Consider the following 21,935-nt stretch of genomic DNA (forward strand, 5'->3'; position numbering starts at 1 on the left):
CTCGCTCGCAATCTCATAAAGAATGAAAACAAATCCTCCTGGGAGAAGCTCCACGAGACCCACCAGTCACTGCCTGAGCAGCATTCGGACTTGGACTCTGTTGTCCTGGCACCACCCCTATAGTCGGTAACATCTGAAAGAGTAGAAAGCACAGGTGAGCAAGCATGAGCAATGCTTGTCTGATGTGCATATGTTAAACCACGTGCAAGAAGTGGAAGAGCTCAAAGGAGACCTCCCCCTAGGGTCAGACTGCTTGGCATGTATGTACCCTAGAGAATGTTTCTTCTCTCCTGAAAAAAAAAAAAAAAAAAAAAAAAAAAAAGCTACTCATCAAACATTCAACAACAGAAGTAGGAATGCAGCAGATGAAAAAGTGAATGGTGATGTATGGAGAGTAAGGGTATGCCTCACTCACCCCCATAACCACTGGTTAACAACCTTCTTGAGCTCAATGACCACTCCAGTCAGTTCCAGGATGTGGTTTGCATTTCTGTAGGAACAATTAATACCTTTGAACTTTACAATTAAGTAAACCACATGCCTGAAAGGAACACATTACGTTCTATAAAATACAATATGTGAAAGAAATTAAAAGTAAATTACCAATAATTTTTAGGCTGAAACTGATGGTCTTCTATACACATAGTTAAAGTAACTGCTGAACCTTGCGCTCTTGCATACACAGCACACACACCATGAGGATAGTGATCACTAGCATAACTAATTAACTGCGTCTCCACCGCACTCCTCCAGCTTTCTGTAGTTGGGTCACTTTCACAAGCCTGTAAAGTGAAAATGAAAAAATAATAAGCCTGAAGTCAATCTTTCGTTGTTAAGTGAATACCCATCCTCTGAAGTAAGTGAAATATTTTTATCAAGATTACCTTGCCTTCCAACTGGCAAGACACTGACCTCCTTAATCAAACCGGCACCACTCTGGATAAGAAGAGCTGAAGAAATCACAGTCACTTCTCCCAACTTATTACTTATATGCTTTTAACTATAAGAGGATATGCTGGTATGCTTTTCAATATATTTCTTTCCATTCTTGCACAACAGTTATTTTGTCCTAATGCTATGTGACTTAAGGTTTCATGTAGTAAATATTCTTTGCAAAACCTTCTGAAATACAGATATTGGTGTTTATGTATTGCCACTCACATCTCATGATAATCATGGATTGAATGCCAACTGCCTATGGTATCCATACACCCTCTATTCTAATATTAGTTAAAAATATAAATCAAAATAATTAATTTATAAAATTAGCATCTTTATAAAAAATACCTTTTTGTAAACACAAGGTGAGATTTATTACAGTTACAATAACTGATTACTTTGTAAAACCCATGCAGCAAGTTGTAAAGTTTTCCTATTGGCTTTGATCACAATTAACTTTTTACAAAACTACAAACAATGCAGATAAATGAATTATTAGGAAAACCTTCCAATCATGAGAAAACCTAAGCTTTGTGCCATACACCTCACCTTCCAATCATGGAAAATATGCTCGTTCAACCATTAAAGATTTTTAAACATTTTACTGAATTAGACATGAAGAAGACATTTGATGTCATCATTGAAGACGTGACATTTGAAGTCATCATTAAGATAGAAGTACTCAATGCAAGTAAACACTCTAATTACCAAGCCTGCATATAATAAGTAGTGAGTAAAAAAAAAAAAAAAAAAAAGGCATAGTTGAGGCTTTAGGACAAATTCAAGTTGCTGACAGCATTTTATCAAGGGGAAAATACTTTGAAACTGATGCTACAAATGAGGGGCGGCGTAACAAGGTGAGCGCCAGCGAACTGGTTTTTATTGTGAGCAGCAGCTAAAGTACAGCACTATCCTGTACACACACTTTTGTCCCCTTATGTTACTGGCAAAAGGTTGAAAATCCATGCAAAACAAAGGGAAATTTCGCCCTTTAGCGAGTTCTCACTGCTACATCATAAGACTCGTCATCATAAAAGGAGGCAAGCGGCAACCAGTGGAGGTGCGTGGGTGGATGTAGGAGGATGTTTTTGTTTTATAATATTTTCATGGAAATTTTACTCAGATATGTTATAATAATAATTTTAGAGCATTATTAGGATAAATATTTTAGGTTGTTTTCACAAAAACATGCTTTAATTGCCGTATGAAAACATTTTCATTGTGTTCATTAACACTTTACAATCTTACATTACCTCACTTTTGTGGTTGTGGCGCTAAATGACAAAACATTATAATGATTTTTGCATATGTAATAGGCGAATAAATTTCCTTTAAAATGAGGTATGATTCATAGAAATCGTTTGGCTGGTTTTTTTTTATAAAGCGTTTTCATAGTTGGCAAACTTTAAATGCGTTTTTATCATTTTTTAAAAACGGCGCTTGGCACCTTATTACACTGCGCCACTGAAATAAGATTGGTATGTTGTCGAAACTGCAAAAATACAAAATGGTGAGGAAGCTTTCACCAAATATTAAGTAAGGTTTCAAAAGGAGGTTCTTACAAAAAACCTATTGCAAAAAATGGAGTTTTTGCAAATGCTAAGATTAGTAGGAACTCTATATATGAACAACTCTTATTCCAAAAGTTCTTTTGTTATTTTGTTTTAGTCTTAAAATCAACATAGTTACCCTAGGCATCTATTACTATACATTACTTGAATACAGTAGTTAGTCCTCATAATAAAGCCTACCACTGTATGGTAAACAAGTTTTCTATCAAGACAATCTTCTCAAACTAAAATCTTTCATTTTGAAAGAAAAGTGGCAATAAAATATGAAATTAAGTTTAGTCCAAGAAAAGTAGCCTCAGCACCCAGCACTGTACATGGTTAGCCTAAGTCATATAGACTAACACTGTACAGTAAAACAGGCAGTCCCCAGTTATTAGTGGGAGTTCCGTTCTGATGGCTTGACGATATGCAAAAATTGCCGATAACTGAAAATTGGTGATTTTGTGCCGATAACCGGAGATCAGCACCTCTGTTAGGCATGTATTGCTGCCAATACCTGATTATCGGTGCCGAAAATCACTGATTTTTGTTACCAGAAAAGCACCAGAAACCGGATCGCCAATAACTGGGAACTGCCTGTACAGGCAGTCCCCAGTTATTGGCAGGCCTGGTTATCAGCAATCTGGTTTAACGGGGTTTGTCTAGCGACGAAAATCGGCAATTTTCAGTGCCGAAAACTGCCAATTTCCACTTATAAGCGCAGATAATTGGGTATTGGCGCCAATACATACCTAACAGTGGTGCCTATAACCAAAAATCTGCACTTCTCGGCGCCAATAAGCCCCATAAATGGTAAAAAAAGCGCATTATCATCACACCGCCAGAACGGAACCCTAACCCCCGATAACCAGGTACCGGCGGGGGTTCCGTTCCCTGCGCCTGGGACCAAGGGTCCTATAAAATGATAGTTGCTAATAATAAGTACATTTACAATAAAAAGGTACACTCCTATATAATACTGTATACTGTATGTACCTTCATGCTCCCCGAAATACTGAAACACAGGATTTAAAACAAAGAGCCGAAAAGATTGCTCTTTCCTTGGTTCAGGAAAAGACTTTACCTGCTACTAGTAACGGACTAAGACCTTTACTGTTTCAAACAGGATTCTGCATACTTATCGTATTGAAGAGCAAACCAAATTGCACTTCCACTGAGCCACAATAAACTCATTCTCATGTGACAATTTTGTCATCAAACTAAATGAGGTAGCAACAGCTCTCACATTATGAATATTTACCTTCAATAAAAATACATGGTCTGGAGCTAGTTCCCATGCACTAGCCCAATCAAATATGTAACAGAGAACCTCGTGTTCTTTGACCAAGACATTATAGGTTTCTAAAATCAAAAAACAAAATCTTAACTTTGCCTCTTCTAGGCTTAACCTTTGACAAAGACATCAAGGTTTTCTAAAACCACAAAACAAAATGTTAACTTGTCTTCTCCAGGCTTAACCTTTGACAAAGACATTCTAGGTTTCTAAAACCATTAAGTAAAACGTTAACTTTGCTCTTCCAGGCTTAACCCTTGACAACGACAAGTACATTTTCTAAAACCACAAAATAAAAGCTCAACTTGGCCTCTTCCAGGCTTAACGTTTGACAAAGACATTCTAGATTTCTAAAACCACAAAATAAAAAGTTAACTTTGCCTCTTCTAGGCTTAACCCTTCACAAGGACATGTACGTTTTCTAAAACCATAAAATAATTTTGCCTCCTCTAGGTTTAACCTTTGACAGATGTTCTAGGTTCTATAATCACAAAATAAAAGGATAACTGCCTCTTTCAGGCTTAACCTACCTAAATAAGTTTTAATTGCCCCAAAATGACAGAGAACTGTTTCCTCTTCTTCCCTGCCACAGGTTGAATGTAATACTTACAATTCTCTGGAAACTTAGCCTTAACCTCATTCTCACGTATAATGCAAAAAGACAAAATAGCATTCCCTAACAACAGCCTTAAGGAGAGTGCTTGCAATAAATTTAATCTTTTTAACTGTTGATAGTGCTAAAGAAGTTTTCATAATAAATAATTCAATGGAACTAAATCCAGAGGCTCAAAAGAACCTGCAAATAGAACTTTTGACCTGCATCTAAATCCAGAGAGAGATTGATACAGTACTGAGTTGAAGGAGCTTCCACCTCAACGGAATTCAAAACCTTCAGGTGTTGATCATCAGCCAGATCTAATAGCACATGATGCAATACCTAGGAAAGTGTGGAACGATAACCTTGAAAGCAGACAGTGAAAAAGTCTTACTATATCCAACAAAGCAGAGAAACTCTGATGTCTGCAAGGTTCCAGGAGCTGAGAATTCCTCTAGAAAGGCACCCTGAGTATTACAGAAACAGCTGCTTCTGAGCTTCTGACACAAGGCCATGGTTGCTCTCCACTTGATTAAAGTTGGAACCCATGAAACCTTACAAAATCCGCCAACTGAGAAGAGACAGTTGAGCATCTCCAAGCGGTTAAGTGTGAGATGCTGAAGTTAGTGAAAGTGCATGAAATTCTGTAGTCTGAGTCAATTGCCTCTTAACGGAAGAATAAGATACATCTACCAGGAGAGCTTGAAAAGTTTGAAAATCATTAGCTCTTGGACTAGTAGGGCTCTACAAGTCACTGAGCAATTCTTGAATATGAAATTTGCTCATTGCAGTGCTTCCTTAAGAGTAGATAAGAGGGGAAAGGCCTATGAGTCTGAATCAGGCCTAACTTACAGAAACACATCCACTGCTCAAGCCTGAGGGCACTTAAAGGAATAGTAATCATCTGGATGTTCCTTTCATCTGCATGCCAATAAGTCTACATCTGAATGCTCCTCTAATCCCACAGCAGATGAAGAACTTGTGGATGTAATGGCCACTCTAGGTAGTTTTGTTCTTCTGAATTCCAATTGCCAAAAACACTGTTCTTCCACAGAATGAATCATCAAACCATCACCATGATGTTCATTTCACTCAAAGAAGCAATCTTTCCACTATGACTTTGTTTTCGACCAGAGATAAAGCTGCTAGGCATCTTCGATGAGGTTTCCATTGCCCTTACATCTAGTAAGCTTTACCAGGTGCAGTGTTGATCCTTCTATGCTGTATGTAAGTAACGACACTAGTCAGAAATCTTTGTTTTGTATCACACGACTGAGGGGAAAAGCAAAACCTGGACAGATGTTTAAGAATAAAATGGTCAACTCTTGGTTTCAGCGTCCCTCCTACAAAACCTGGCGACAATAATGGTCCTGTAATACTCACAAGTTTAATGAACATTAGCTGTAAGTCATAATCCCTTAAGCTGAGACTATACAGTAATTGAGCCTGATTATTCTGATAAAATCACAGTGAGGCCATGTTTCTTAACAAAGAAAGCCCTTACCACTTAGGAAGCTTCCTTCAGGGCTAAAAACTACAAGTGCTAATTCATCTTCTGATAGACAAGCCTGCAAATTCAAGTATCATCCCCCCATCACTAGATAAGAGGGAGGAGTTGCCAACTTGAACCAGATGACTAAGAAGAAAAGATTTCTTGCTGTTAAAAATTGACCCCATCCACCTATGGGCAACAAATTCCCTGTGAATACTTATCAAGGCGCTGTACACAAGCCCAAACAAAGTGCCTTGAACAGCAATACCTCCTCTGTAAATACACCTCGAAGGAACTTGGGTGACTGAGGATGTACTAGTGTGAGAAAAATGTCTCCTGGACATTCACCAAAACATCTGATCGTTCTTTGGAAAGTCACTAAAATCATACTGGAAAAACGAAAAGCATGGGGACAGACATGTAAAGTCATTCAGTCTCAATGTGTCCAATACTGATCACCAATCTCCAATTAAGCATTAAGGAGTTAGGAAAAGTCAAGAACCAAATCCCATTGAATTACCACCTGACCTACTTCTTTCTGTCTAATTTACAACCTCCTACTACAGAAAGAGATGGTTTAAGCACCTGTATTGCAGAGTCAGTGCTCTGCAACTTCCTAAAAAACCAGAGGTCAATCCTTGGCAGAGCTAAAGGGTGCTTCGTGCACCTGAGTAAGAGAAAACTTAAGAAATGCACTCTAAATGAAGGAGAAAGCTTGGGTTCTCTTTCTCCAAAGACTTAAAGGGTGCCATAATACTCGAAGACAACCCAGACCTATTCTCTATGCAATCTCTTATACTCCAGGAAATCCCGATCAAACCAAAGGAGATCCTCTGATTCACCCGATCAAACCAAAGGAGATCCTCTGATTCACCTGATCAAACCAAAGGAGATCCTCTGTTCAAAGTCTTCTTCCATCAGAGGGTGGCAGGAGAAGACAGTTGTCTCTTGGCAACAGGAGACAGCTGTCTCCTGTCTGTCTCCTGTCGACAGGAGAAGACAGCTGTCTCCTGGCAACAAGAGGAGACAGCTGTTTCCTGGCAACAAGAGGAGACAGCTGTTTCCTGGCAACAGGAGGAGACAGCTGTTTCCTGGCAACAGGAGGAGACAGCTGTTTCCTGGCAACAGGAGGAGACAGCTGTCTCCTGGTGACACCTGGCAACACAAGATGACAGCAGCCGAGCACCTGCACAGTAAATCCCCCGTATTCGCGTTCTCATGATTCGCTGACTCATGCATTCATGGGTTTCTCTGTGGAACATATCTAGCCATTATTCGCGGAAAATTTGCCCATTCGCGGTATTTTTCACTGAGAAATATTCACTAATTACTGTATTTTCAAATAATTTTCACGCATAAATGTACTTTTTGTGATAAAACTATTAAATACTCAGGTATAAGCATTTTTACAGGGTTTTTCTTGTGTTTAAAACTATCAAAATGGGCAGTTCTAAGTGTTTTTAGAGGGGTTTTAAGTATTCGTGGATTTCAGCTATTCGCGGGTGTGTGGGGTACGCATCCCCCGTGAATACGGGGGGGTTCACTGTATTGCATCCATGACTCGAAGAAAAGCAGATAGGAAAATGCTTCACCGATAGACAGGAAAATGGAGTCGAAGCTACTCAGTGGAGTGAAAGAAAATGAGGCAGCAAAAGAAAATGGGAGAGTTGGGAGTCAGGGGGCGAGGAGTTACACCGACCCTCCCGCCTCATCCCAAAGTGAGTCAACAGACCTAAGAGCATTCCCATAAGACACACCCTTAGAAAGCTATGTAGCTAAATAATATCTAGCTTGGAAATAACAGAAAATACTGCAACCATGGTAGAATTAGAAAGAAGAACTTTTACAGAGGCAGAAGTAAGAGATTTGCCATTACCTGAAAAAAAGGCATGATAAAAAATTAACAGGAATTTAAAATGAGTAAAAGATGAAAAGATTGGTTACACAATCGGCTGAGTGACATAACATTAGAATAAAAATCTAGTTACAGACATTATTTCTAATAAAACTGTCTAACCTATATAACTGGTCCTATCGGTATTAACAACCTTATACTTATAACTGGTCCTATCGGTATTAACAACCTTATACTAAGTGTCAATGATGGCAGAAGTCGCATACTTAGTGAAGATTGTTTACCAAAATGATCTTTCAGCTAACGCATTACAGGCAGTCCCCGGTTAATGGGGGCTGATGCTGATAAACCGATTATCGACGCTGATAAACCGCTTACCAACACTGAAAACTGCTTACCATTGCCGAAAATCTTGTTAACAACGTCATTAGCCAAGTGCCGTAAAATTGGAACGCCATTAACCGATGCTGCTAATAAGCGAGGACTGCCTGTATACAAGGCTATGAACGTGAAAAATGGAGAGGCAGGTGACAAGAGGGCACAGAAGTTAGAATCAAATTGCCCTGAGAACCGACCCGGTTCCCTAGCAGTGGGCTACTTCTTGAGAATCCAACTGTTGCAGGGCAGTCGTAGGCTCGGGCTACAGACTGGCGAGGGCACTGACACCTTAGCTCTTATGAGGGAAGGCAAAAATGATCATACAATGGGGGGACCTGGAGCATTTCCCTAACCTATTCAGACAAACCTTGTATTGAACAAATTAAGGTTCTGACAAACCTTGTATCAGGTTTAATTCCTGTTATAAACTCTCAATAAGCTTTTCCTGAAGCGAATGGGGAGCAGAAGGTGCGGCTAAAGAGGAAGGCTCAGTACTAACTAAAGCATTAGCAAAGGAAAAGCCCAGACTGAGTATGGATACCTACAGAAAAAGGACCTGGAGAAGGGGGGAGAAATGACAGGTTGCTAAGCTGACCTAACTAATAGCTTTACAATCTAACTGCTTCCCTTCTCTTCCTATACTAACGAACTTAAGCAGAAAGTCCTTCAAAAATCCCTACTTCCTCACATCTATTCTGAACACATTTTAAAACATTGCAGCAGGTGTAAACAGTGTGTATCTCCTAAAAACACAACATCCTGCTAACACAGTACAGGCAGTCTCTGGATATTGGCAGGCTCAGTTATCAGCTATCCGGTTTTTCGGCACTTGTTCAGCGATGAATATCAGCGATTTTCAGTGCTGATTTCCACGTATCGGTGCCAGTAATCACGTATTGGCGCCAATACATACCTAACAGAGGCGGCGATGACGAATTTCAGTTATCGCTGATTTTTGCTTATCATCATGCTGTCGGAATGGAACCCCTGCCGATAACCAAGGACTGCCAGTAATCATTCCTACAGAACCTGACTTTCTTAGCCTTGATTCCACGAGCTTGAACATCTGTAACACAACTTTGGAGAAGAGGTGAACCACACCATCATCCAGGCAGCCATTCAATCTTTTTTTTGAATGCTGACTCGCCTATCAGCGCAGAGATGTCAGCTAACTTTAACAGTAGGTAAAATTCATCCCAAATAATATATACCTATTTATAGCTACTGTATTTGTAGAGAAGAAACATGGTATTTTTATGATAAAATCAAGTTTCATATATACTTACCGAGTACAGTAATTACAACGCTATACTTTTCTACTAGCGCGGCAGCTAAAATTTGAAGTTCGCGGTAACGGTTCTATTGTTTATGTGTAGGTGACTACTCCGCCCACTATCGGGGAACACTATCGGTGAATAATAGGAACAACCAAACAGAGAAGCTCATTTCTTCCCGATCTAATTACTTGGTAAGTATATATGATACAATTTTATTATGAAAATACCATTTCCATATAAGTAACTTACTAAGTAATTACATAGCTGAATCCCACACTGATAGGAGGTGGGATGTGGACATTTTCTGCTCCAAAAACAGTCGGGTATGAAGATGAATTTGAAGCATAAAACTCTCTTAACATTGAAAAAATGCTTGTTGTTTCCTGAACTGGTAAGAGAGCTACTGCTGATGATTACTGCCTCCGGTCAGTGCTCATCTTGACCTGTAGTGACCTAACCAACTTGTGAGAAGTCTCTACTTTTAAGCGGAGACTTTGGAGTAAAGGAGTTTTCTGCATACCCGCAAATCATGAAAAAAAAAAACTGCCCTTGCCCTGGACACAGTACCAAAAGCATAAAAAGACCAGGCAATGCTGTCACCTGCACCAACAAAGAAATATCTAGAAACCATTAATCACAAGTCAAGTTAAAGTTAAGTATACCTTAGTTTAACCAGACCACTGAGCTGATTAACAGCTCTTTGGGCGCCCACTCTGGGTAACAGTAAGTAACCCCCAAGGCTCCCCAAAAGAACTAGACACTAATTTCAAGGCGAAAGAGCTAGATATGAAGGAATGCTTCCTATGCTTCTTTCCTCAAAACTTATGCCAGCCACTGATAACGGACCTAGAGTTCTGCAATTTTCGAAAACCATTTTTATTTCCTTCAAATAACAAGTCCAGAAATGGAGTTGCATTTCCAGTAAGTCGACTGGAGGATAGCCGAAAGCTACATATTATGCCTGAAAGCATACGACGTGGCAACAGCCCTGATTCGTGTGCTCTCATCTTAAAGGGGCACGACATGGTCTTGTAGTCATACCCCGAACTTACATGTGGTTGGGTTCCAGAACCCCTCGCACAAGGTGAATTTTTACGTAAGTTTGGCATAGTCTCTACAAATGCTAATACATGCTTATTTCTAAATTTTAAACACTAAATATGAACCTAATCATGCTTCCAAATTATTAAGTTGACTTTTAATGAAATTAAAGTTACTGTAATTTCATTTAAATGTCAGCTTAATACATTACCCCTAAAAGAAGAAATAAATGGTTGACATAAAAATATAGTTGGAAGAGAATTTCCGTCTCTCTCTCTCCTTCCGACTGATCTATTTTTAGAAGTCTTCTCAACCTCATTTTTAAGAACTTCTTTATTCTACATCTCTTTCTCTTTGTTCTGAAATGCTTTTTCATGAACAAACAGCGTTTTTTATTTGGACTAATACAACTCTTAGTTATTATGTCTCTATGTTTTAGAACGTATTTGCCACACTACATTTACAGTTCATAGACAGCACAGGTAAAATTAGATCAATTTAAACTATCTACTGTACAGGTAAAGATGTACACAGAAATAATAAGTTAAAAATGAGAGAGAGAGAGAGAGAGAGAGAGAGAGAGAGAGAGAGAGAGAGAGAGAGAGAGAGAGAGAGAGAGAGAGAGAGAGAGAGAGAGAGAGAGAGAGAGAGAGAGAGACTTAAAATATCAAGTCAAATTATTTGATAAATAATTTCTCTCTCTAAGTAAGGACCACCCTTATGTCTGAAAAAATTGCATATGACAATGAGTTAGGTTCCAATGAGAAATTCGCGCCTCTGTGAATTCGCTTAACTCGAATCGTGTAAGATAGAGGTATTACTGTACTGTACAAACAGAGCATTGTGTTTTAGGATGAAAAAACGTACAGTACTACGGTGGGTCATCGCTAGATCGCGGATCAGCAATCAAGCCTTCAGTTAAGTGTGGTTTTTTCTGTGGAACCCATCTCCAAATATATATCGCAGAAAATTCACTACTTCATGGATTTCTTCGTAGACCAATATTCACTAATTACTGTATTTTCATTTTATTTTATGACCAAATACATTTTTTATGACAAAAAAATTATTTACTAATTTTCAAACACTAATATAAATAAAAACACAGCAAAATATCAATCAAATGTTAAAATAAAAGCCCTCAAAATCGCAAAACAGCTTACTATGTACTGTACACACACCTCAGTTCAACCCACACTTTCTCTCTCTCTCTCTCAGTATACACATACTTTAATGAAAAACACAGCAAAATATCAGTAAAATGTTATTTCACTTATATAATCCATTTATACTGGATAATTATATATTGATCTACTATCATCGTAATATGTATGTATAAAAAAAAATTATCATCCCGACATTTGTAATCATTTTTACCAATGTAAACATAATATCAGTTCTCTCTCTCTCTCTCTTTCCAGGACAACAGTTCGTAGTGTCTAAGCGTATAAGTTGTATTTCTCTCTCTCTCTCTCTCTCTCTCTCTCTCTCTCTTAATGAAATATGAATTACTGAATAAATATATTTTTATGATAAAAAACGATTTACTAATTTTCAAATATTAATAAAATTTAATATATCAATAAAATATATTTTTTTCAGTGCACTCTTGATATTCAATGTAAGGCAAACCATCTCTCTCTCTCTCTCTCTCTCTCTCTCTCTCTCTCTCTCTCTCTCTCTCTCTCTCTCTCTCTCTCTCTCTCTCTCTCTCTCTCTCATATGAATTACTGCATCATAAATACATTTTTTATGACAAAAAAAAATTACTAATTTTAAAATATTATATTCTGTGTGTGTGTGTGTGTGTGTGTGTGTGTGTGTGTGTGTGTGTGTGTGTGTGTGTGTGTGTGTGTGTGTGTGGGGGCATGCTACCCTGCTTTTTCATGTTTCATTTTGTCAAGGATTTTTGTGGAACATATCTCACTTTTCCAGGGGGAACTTTCACCAATTCATGAATTTTTTTCTATGGACCGCATCTCTAAAATTATCACTAATTTGCTTTTTTTTTTGTAGAGCAACACTATTTATTCACTAATTACTGTATTTTTTCATATTGTGTTCATGACCAAATACAGATTTTTATGATAAAGAAATGATTTACAGTGTACTTATACTGTAGTATTGTAGCTGTTAAGCTCATGCCAGGGTGGGGCCCAGAATGAACATAACAGGTTTACGATTTCTCTCTCTCTCTCTCTTTTTTTAAGGTAATGTAAGATGTATTTGAAATGACATTACTGTAGTAGTGTTTTTGGAAGACTGAGCATACTGTGCAATATCTAAAATATTCACTAATCATTTTAATTTTATTTTCCAGTCTGCTTTTATTGAAATGCATGAAAATAATTAACGGATATTTTAGATATTGTACAGTATGCTCTATCATCCAAAAACAATTTACAGTAATATTTCAAATACATCTTAAGAGAGAGAGAGAAATCATAAACCTGTTATGCACATTCTGGGGCCCACCCTGGAATGAGCTGAACAGCTTTAGTTGTACAGTATGAGCACACTGGAAATAATTCTTATCATAAAAATCTGTATTTAGTCACAAACACAATATGAAAAAACACAATAATTAATGAATATACAGTGTTGCTCTACAAAAAAAGTGAATTAGTGATAATTTACCTGTTTTTACAAATGTGAAAGGAAAACGGAATGACTTCAATACTATGAGAGAAAACAGCTATGCTTATGTATACAAGGGTAACTTGATTAGTTGTCAAATGTTCTGTTAGCCAGATTTATCTAATTTGTATTGAAGATATATTTCATTTGTATTAAAGATTTTATAGATATTTTGCTGTTTACATTAATATTAATATTTTAAAATTAGTAAATCTTAGTTATAAGCATTTTAGGGGTGTATGTATATAAAGGGTAATCTTAAGATGACTTAGGGTGTTTTGGGATGAAGGTTTGGGGTGTACTTTTGCTTGAACTGATGTTAAATTGTTTTAGTATGATAAGGTATATTTTTGTTTGAACTATTAAATTAGGCAGTAAACTTTTGAAATAGACAATTATTAGCATTTTAGTTTAAGGGGTACAGGGTATTTGTCAGTTATATGCATTTTTTTAGGGGATTTTGCATTTCCGCAGTGGGTTCTGGAACCTATCCCCGTAAAAAAGTGGGGAGCACTGTATATCCTTTAATGAAATATGAATTACTATATCATATAAATACTCCAGGAAGCTCACAAAGCCATCATCAAATGAGCACATATACGTTACAATTTTTTTACTGCTTTAACGTAGGCTCCATGACAACATGCTATTGGTTGGAGGAATTGGAAGTAGCCAATCACAGAGGTTGTAGCAAACCCCCTCTCTCCATAGTTTTATAGATAAACATGATAATGCTTTGTCATTCATTTTTTTATATTTTCCATGCCGATTATCGGCGCCAATAACCAAGAATTGGTGCTATTATCAGCGATTTTCAGTTATCGTCACGCTGTCAGGAACGGAACCCTGTTGATAACCAGGGACTGCCTGTATGTTTATTTGCTTTGTATAGTTTTATAGATAAACATTACTTTGTCATTCATTTTTTCATATTTTCCATGCTATAATTACAACTTTTTGCATTTTAATAACTAGGAAAATATGGTAAATTAGTTAACATTTTAGCATATACAGGTAATTCTGTGGAATTTCAGGTCTTTTTCTGGTAGATAAGCGGGAGAGGAGTGTAGCCCTGTCAATCATTTTGACATACTGACGTGAAGCGTGATGGGGTACCAACCTAAAAGTGGATTTTTGCTTATCACTGGTGGTTGTGGTCTCTAACCCCTGCGAATATGGGGAGGCATGTTGAATATTGATTTTATATCATACTGTACTTAAATAGGCATGAAGAGTACAGTAACTAACTTACAATTAAAAAAAATTAGCCATCTAGAAAGTAGCTCATTTGTAAGTAGGGTAGTGTCTGTACACTAGGAGGTTTCCTAGCCAAAACACATAAGAGGATGGCACAGAGGTCATCACCTATGCCAAAAGGGTATTATCAAACGGTCCAGGGGTACTCGATACTTTACTGATACTAATAAAGATCGAATCGAAAGAAAAAAAATTAAGTAAACTTGAAAATCTTAAAAGATATCACCAGCCTTTCATGGACTTTATTTTTCCACCAATGGCACCAGTAAGAGCTGACTCCCCAACCAGACCACCATTAAGAATCAATGGCCCAGATCTGCAGAATAGTTTTGCCCTTGAGCTATCAATGTGATATCTCTAAGGTTAAAACATTACTGGGTAATTGATCATCCTACCATAGTTCCCACTATTTAGCATCAGATGTCAACTCCACTCCCAGCTATCATACCTTTTCCTATTTATGGAGAACAACAACCGAGATGAAATATCAACAGTGGTAAAACATTCTTTTGTGTATTGTTATGAAATGTGATAATATTACTTTGAGTCAACTAAACTTGTAATGATATATTGTAAAGTAAATCAGGCAAAGCAAAAAAAGAAAAATGGCAAACTTGATACCACACTTAAAAACCACACACAAGAACGCATACACTATGTAGAGACAGTAACGTCAACATTGATGAAATGCCACATAGATGTAAACACACACACACAGGCACACAACTAGAACTTCCATGATATTAATGGTTGAAAAGAAAAATCATTAATCCCAATAAAACAGATAATGATCAACTACTTTTTAGAAGTATTCTTAAAGTGAATTTGCTTTGGACAGTCATCACTGTGAAATGTCATATGTAATAAAGATGTAAACACAGGGTGTTTTACACAAACACAATTTCCATGATCTTTGCTTATTGAAATTTTCATTTTTTGTAGACTGAACTAGGCTAGGTTTTCTAAAAAGATTACCAAATTTATGGCTTACGTAACAATTCATAATCATCTCTTACACTTAACAACCACTTACCAAAGATCTTACATAAACATCGAGTAAATTGGTAAACACCTGTTTTGCGATTTTGAGGGATTTTACTTTAACAAAGTATGTTGGTTTCCCTTTGTATAAACGTTTAACATGTATTTACAAAAATACAAGTCATTATTCCATTAATACATTCATTTCTTCCAGTAACTAAAAAATGGCATTTTTAATTAATTTGTATTTTTCATAACTACAAACCCAAGGTCTTTACATAGAGGACTTTCTTGGGGGAAAATCTCTAAGTGCTAGCTGGGTCCGGTTAAAAAGGCAACAAGGTGATAGACAATGGGGAGACAGTAGGCAAGCTGATTCTGATAACGTAAAAATTTGTCATTGCAAATGGCAGACGATTGGTTTTTTATACATATTATGATGATGACATAACATGATAATAATACAGTATAAATGGATTCAGTAAGTAAAATATCAGTTTCATTACCATTACCTCTATCTTAAATACAGATGTAATAGCCTATTTGACTTATGCAAATGGATACTGTGACTGTAACACCAAGCCTCGGTCAACAGTTCACACATACACATTTTGTATCTTGTGTATGGTAACAACTGATAAGAATGTTGCTATATAAAATTACATTCATGGTTATAAAACCATGGTACAGACAGGCTGGCTACCTACCTACTGAAGTGTGCCATTTGCATAAGAGGGGAAAAAGGAGGAGTTACATCTTTTTTTCAAAGTGTACTTATGCAGTATACTTTGTTACAAATATGGGGAAAAAAGGTAGATAATTGCCTTTTGCACACTTTTCAATTTCAAGTGTGATGGTTGTTGTTTATAAGAATACTGAGCGTTTACAGTTATGTGTTACTGACAAGGTCAGGTGAGGAAGGGTACTTACTCTGGGCCCTGGGCTCTGTTAATTCAGATAATTGAAGGATTACTGTAATTACCGCCATAAAATGCCTCTGCAGCTTGGGGGCATCCTAGTCCTTGGGGCATTGGAACCTCAGGCCCCTCAAGTTCCAATTCCTCTTAAGTTGCCCCCTTTGCAGGAAAGGAACACAAGCCAGAGCACCCTAGCAATCTCTCCACCACTCAGGAATACGACCTGTCTGGCCTGAGGACCGAACCAGGAATGTAAACCTCCAAGGTGGAGCTAGAATATGATTGAGAACAGTTCCCTTCCTGTACTCCGGGCCTGTCTGGCTCCTGGTAAACCCCGAGGAGATGGAGGGGACAGGTGAAAAATCACAAGCACCCTTCCCCACTTGGCAAAGACTGTAGTCTTGCCAGGTGAGTGAGGCTGTGGGCAGTTGTCAACCAGCGGTGATGACATCTGCATAGGATAGAGAGCAGTCCCACTCATGTGAGCTTGAACCAGGGCTGTCCCTTGGATGTGCTTCAGTCTTCAGAGAAGCCGAAGCTTATACAGGAAGGGAAGACTGAAAGGGGGACCTCCTCATGCTTGGTCTGGGCGATGAAGCTGGGTGGGTCTAATCACTTTCCTGGGACCCCTGAGCTGCTCTCTCTGCTGGCAAGCAGGACCAGATCCATATACCAGGAACCCTTGTTAGCCCAGGAAGAGGTACTACCAGGGCCAGTACCAGTATACCATAGAACCACTGGTAGCAGTTGCACCCTTGCACTTGGCAATGGGTGCCATGGACAAGCAAGAGCCCCGTCAGTCTGCACAGAGGACTGACTACTGGAAGCACAATGAGACTTCCTTTGGGGAGTCGTAGCAGACTTCTTCCTCCATTTATGAGCTTTGGAAGAGGTGGAGGAGGAGGCAACACCACCTGATGATGAAGACAAAGACTAAGACTATGACTTCCCACTCCTCTACCTCAACTTTTTCCCAAGTATGGCTGAGGTCAGCACTGTAGAGAACGAGAGGAGGAGAACCTCCCCCAGAAATGTAGGCAAAGGCAACACTTGTGGGCACATCACCGAAGATGTGTGGGGAGACACCGAGAAGGTGGGAGCAGTTCGATAGCCAGTGGAGACAGTGACCATCAAAGTCATCATGGTCATGGTAGAAGCAGTACAGGCAGTCTCGGTTATCGGCAGGGTTTCCGTTCCCGACAGCATGATATTAACCAAAAATTGGCTATAATAGTGCTGGTCCCCAGTTATCGGCGCTGATAACTGGGGGATCAGCGCCGATAACTGGGGATCAGCACTGATAACTGGGGATCAGCGCCAATAACCAGGGGATCGGCGCCGATGACTGGAGTTCGGTGTCGAAAATCCGGTTATCATTGTCACTAGATAAGCGCTGTAAAACCGGATCACCAATAACAGGGGACTGCCTGTATAAGCAGACACCTTACTTGCCTTCAGATGGTCGAGAAGAGACGAAACACTGAACTTGTTCACGATGCTCAGGGAGTGCCACAACTCCCTGAGCCTCTTGTCCTCCCCTGCACCTAGAGCAAAAGTGACATTAAAGTTATGCTCTTCTCTTTGCCCCATGAAAGAGCGTCCTTAAGAAGAAAGCTCTCCCCCAGGGCAAAAAGTCTCCATGCGAGATGCCAGGCTAGATGGCTCACAACCAAATACTCAGTAGGTGTCGGCAAGGGAGGTACTACACCCTTGGGAGTAGCAACAGCGGGTGGGAGTTTGGCAAGTGGAAGAATAGTGCCGAAGAGGACCTTCAGTGTCGCTGGCAGAGTACTGCAATCTGATGACACCGTGGAGACCCTTTTCTCTCTTCTTCTTCCTTGTCAACCTCACACACTGTTCAGATGGCCAGACAAGGCACTCTGAATACAGACTTGATTGAGAACACTTGTGACTCCTGCAGGAGGTGCAGAAGGTGTGAGGGTCTACCTCTACAGAAGAGAGAAACCTATTACAAGGCCTGTCCTTCCCCGGGCAGCACCTGAAAACCTGAGGTTTCCTCTCTGAGGTACAAGGCTTAAGTGATTGAGGTGCTTGGCTCACATTTATTTATTAGACAAATCTCAACAACCATACAGAAGCAAAATACTCAAAAAGCATATGAAAGAAAGCAAACAGCAAGTTGGGCAGCCAGAAGCAAAGTGGAGTGCATATTGACAGGTGGCTGGGGCGTCGCCCCCACCCCCCTTCAACAGTTAACAACCTTGTCTGAAAGTTAAATGGTCATTCCAGCTCACGTTCGCAAGCTAAATCCCTACGTAAAGAACTTGAGGTTTGTAACTGTGTAGTGGGGGGATATGTTTTAGTATTAATTCAAGATTTCCTTACAGGTAAGTGAGTTGCTCTTCAAGGGATTCTTAGCCAACCAAGACCTACTGTGTCTGGAGTTCACAAGGTAGTGTTCTTGGTCCGGTCTTATTTTTAGTGTATATAAGTGATATGGTTGTTGGCCTGGAAAAAAGATTGTTCAGTATGCCGATGATGCAACACTTGTGGAGTAGTAAAGTCTCCACTTGCAAGAAATGAAGCTGCCCTAGTCTTAATCGTGACATAGTGAATGGTGTAGTTAGTGGGGTATGAGTCTGTACTCCAGTAACATGAAAACACTATTGATTAGTGGATCTAGTACAGATTTTCCAACCCATTCTCCCATTCAGGTGGAGAGGACTCTACTTCAACTATTCTTGGTATAACTTTTGTCTCACATCTTACTTTTGAGAAACGTCTAATGAAAGTGTCAGCAAAAGACGCATGGAAGCTGGGTATTGTACGTAAGACCTCTTCTATTTAGAACAGTGATAAAATCAATGCAAATTGTTTTATGTCATTTGTGCTTCCTGTACTAGAATACTCTCTGGAATGGATGTCAGCTTCTGCCAAAAACTTAAGAGTGGTTCATGGTGGTATGTTTCTGTCTCCTAACTTGAGCAGTTATGATTTGGACCCTTGATGGATGGTCTCATTTGTAAATTTTTCATAAGTTGCATTTTAATAGAGAGCTTTCACATTCACAAATGATCCCTTATCCTCTTTTCCCGCCAAGAGTGACCAGATTTGCTTGAACAGCAGCACCAATATGCAGTAACTGTATTTCACTGTTGAACTTTTAAGTTTCTCACACTGCTGGACTGGGGAACAGTCCCTCTGAGGATGTTGTGCCATTGGAATCTCAACGTTCACGCGAAGATGCTCGACATTACTACCCCAAAACAAATCTCATTGTATTTTAATAATTTATCTACATTTTTACCTATTCATTTATTATTTTTATTAAATTATATTTTCTTTTCTAAGATAACTATTTTTCTGTATTTCCTATTACCTTCTGTTACTTCTATCAAATGAACACCATGTTCTTTGAAAGCTTGAAATCAAGTAAATGGCCCCAGTGGGCTTGTTCCATATGAATAGGGTTCATAGTCTGAATAGTAGTAATAATTTGAAAAAAAAAAAAATTACTAAAATTTTTAAGTTCACTATACAAGCCCAGTACTATTTTATGGATCTTTCATTCCATGGAAGGGCTAAGCCCTGGAGAATTTTTTACTCAACAGTAAACAGCTCTAGTAAGGTCATGATCTGTCTATCACAAAAACTTAAAGGAACTTTCAAGTAAAGAACTAACCTTCAAGTCCGTTGCTTCCTTCCTTAAATGATCAAACTTGAAAGTCTGTTTAGCTCTAGGGTCTAGAAATCGCCCTCCACCCAAATCATTGTATTCAGTGACCAATGCATAATGGCTCTGTCCATCTAGCCTCACAGGAGTTAGTTGATCTTTATTATATTCAGCTATTGCTCTTGCTACTCCTTCACGCAAAAGTGTGTCGTTGTTGACAAGTGTTCGTACATCTGTTGCAAAAAAGAAAAGCAATAAACACATTTTAAAGCAAAACAATTTCCTCCAGCGACTCATAAGTTCTGCTTTATGTACAAAGAACATCATGTTACTATTTTATAAATCTTTTACCTGCTATATCTAATTATGCATTAAAATATATCTACTGGTGTCATACATACTATAAGTGTAACAATTTGTACTAGTGTATATTATTCTGAAATAAATAGTGAAAAATGTCTTAAGATTTATCACTCACCATTAAAAACTTCATTGAATTCACCAGGAGGGGAATGTAAGACGAAGTCAGAAGCAATGCGCACCTGAAAAGAAATTAAAGGTTAGCTCTTACTGCTACTAATAATATATACTTGTGACCACAAATTTTATTTATTTACTTTAATGCAGGTTCAGCATACACCATTTATTTAACTCAATTAGAAAATATTACATATAGAAATAAAAAATTTGTCCATTAATCCTTAATGGATGGCAGGGCCCTTAAGATCCCTAATAACCGAGTATGAAACTCCCTGGTTCAGCTCATATGAGTAATGTACTGTTATTTTGTGCCACAATATTTGAACAAATTTTGTGTGGAAACATTCCTATTACTTGATTGGGTCATAAATGACTTACGGGGAAGATCAGTGTGACTCAAGATTTTGTGGGGGAATGTACTAGATCTCCCTGACCCTGTACATCTTGTATGTATTTGCCTATAAATATGCTCAGGGACTCCTGTTAGTGTTAGTACTTATCTTTTATAAAAGTAAGTCAGCTGTAATTTAATTCTGCAAAGTACAGAAAAATAAAAGGTACTAAATTTACATCTCGCCATCCCAGAACATCTCTTTAAATATTTTACCATAAATAAATATATTAGGGGAGTGTCGCTGATTTTAGTTCTTATCTGTTAAGATTTTATGAAAGTTTTAACTGTAATTTTACAAAATAAAATTTTAAAAATTATTAGAAAGGACATGTATGTATAACTTCCTAAAACTAGCATATTTTTACGAGTGTCTTGGAAAAGAGGTTCTCTTTCCAGCGATTTTTTTTTTCTTAATTTGCCGACCTTAAGTATTCCCAGTTTTAGGGTACTGTTAATGTATATTCAGCCCAGCCTGTTAGGGTTGAGCTTTAAAATTAACGTTGCGCATGGCTACAATCTGGTAAGCAGCCTGTGTGATTTAACTCTGAGCCAACATTACTTCGTCCCAATGATCATCCCTGCTACGCCAGCACATCATCCATAATGCCTTAGTCTAGCTGTAGCATTCATGTTTTAATACTTTATCCAAGCTCGATCATTTTACTGCCCACTTTTAGTGTTTCTTGAAACTTGCATAGACCAAAAGTACAATAGTACTGATGATAAAAATTCTGCCAAGTCTCAGAGTGTCTACAAAGTCCCTCCTTTATGTTAGAGGATTAAATTCTTCATATGCACAAAGAAAAAGACCTTATGCACAAAGAAAAAGACCTGTCTTTCTAAAGTAGTTAACATATAAATTTCCATAAAATTTATTCCAGTAATATAGCAAATTTTTACAGTAATTTGTATTTTTCCTAACATATAAACCTGGAGGTCTTTACATAGCTTGCAAATGAGAGCTGGAGATGGCAGTTTTACTTTCAGACATGGTTGCTAATTGCCAATGGTAGGGTAGGGAAGTCCTGACCACTCATAAGTCTGCGCTCTACTTTGCCTTTCAGCCCAAATATCAGAATGAGGAGTGGCTGAGGTGGGCAGTAAATTTAAAGACCTTCAGGTTTGCATATTAGGCAAAATACAAATTACTTTTAAAAATTTGCAATTTTTTCCTACACAAATACAAGCCTTTGGTCTTTACATAGAAGAACTAC

General features: G+C 38.3%; 1 protein-coding gene across 2 annotated transcripts in view; it reads right to left on the bottom strand.

The window, feature by feature from the left end:
* The window catches only part of cpa (F-actin-capping protein subunit alpha), a 77,946-nt gene that overhangs the window by 36,042 nt on the left and 19,969 nt on the right, over positions 1-21,935 (bottom strand). For both annotated transcript variants that reach the window (XM_067134436.1, XM_067134437.1), the window contains exons 2-4: positions 20,326-20,389; positions 19,857-20,080; positions 604-782 (exon numbers count right to left, since the gene is read on the bottom strand). In XM_067134436.1, the coding sequence (XP_066990537.1) occupies positions 604-782; positions 19,857-20,080; positions 20,326-20,389 (467 nt within the window). The remainder of the gene's footprint in view (positions 1-603; positions 783-19,856; positions 20,081-20,325; positions 20,390-21,935) is intronic.

The sequence above is a fragment of the Macrobrachium rosenbergii genome, chromosome 36 (genome assembly GCF_040412425.1).
Source record: "Macrobrachium rosenbergii isolate ZJJX-2024 chromosome 36, ASM4041242v1, whole genome shotgun sequence".
NCBI lineage: Eukaryota > Metazoa > Arthropoda > Malacostraca > Decapoda > Palaemonidae > Macrobrachium > Macrobrachium rosenbergii.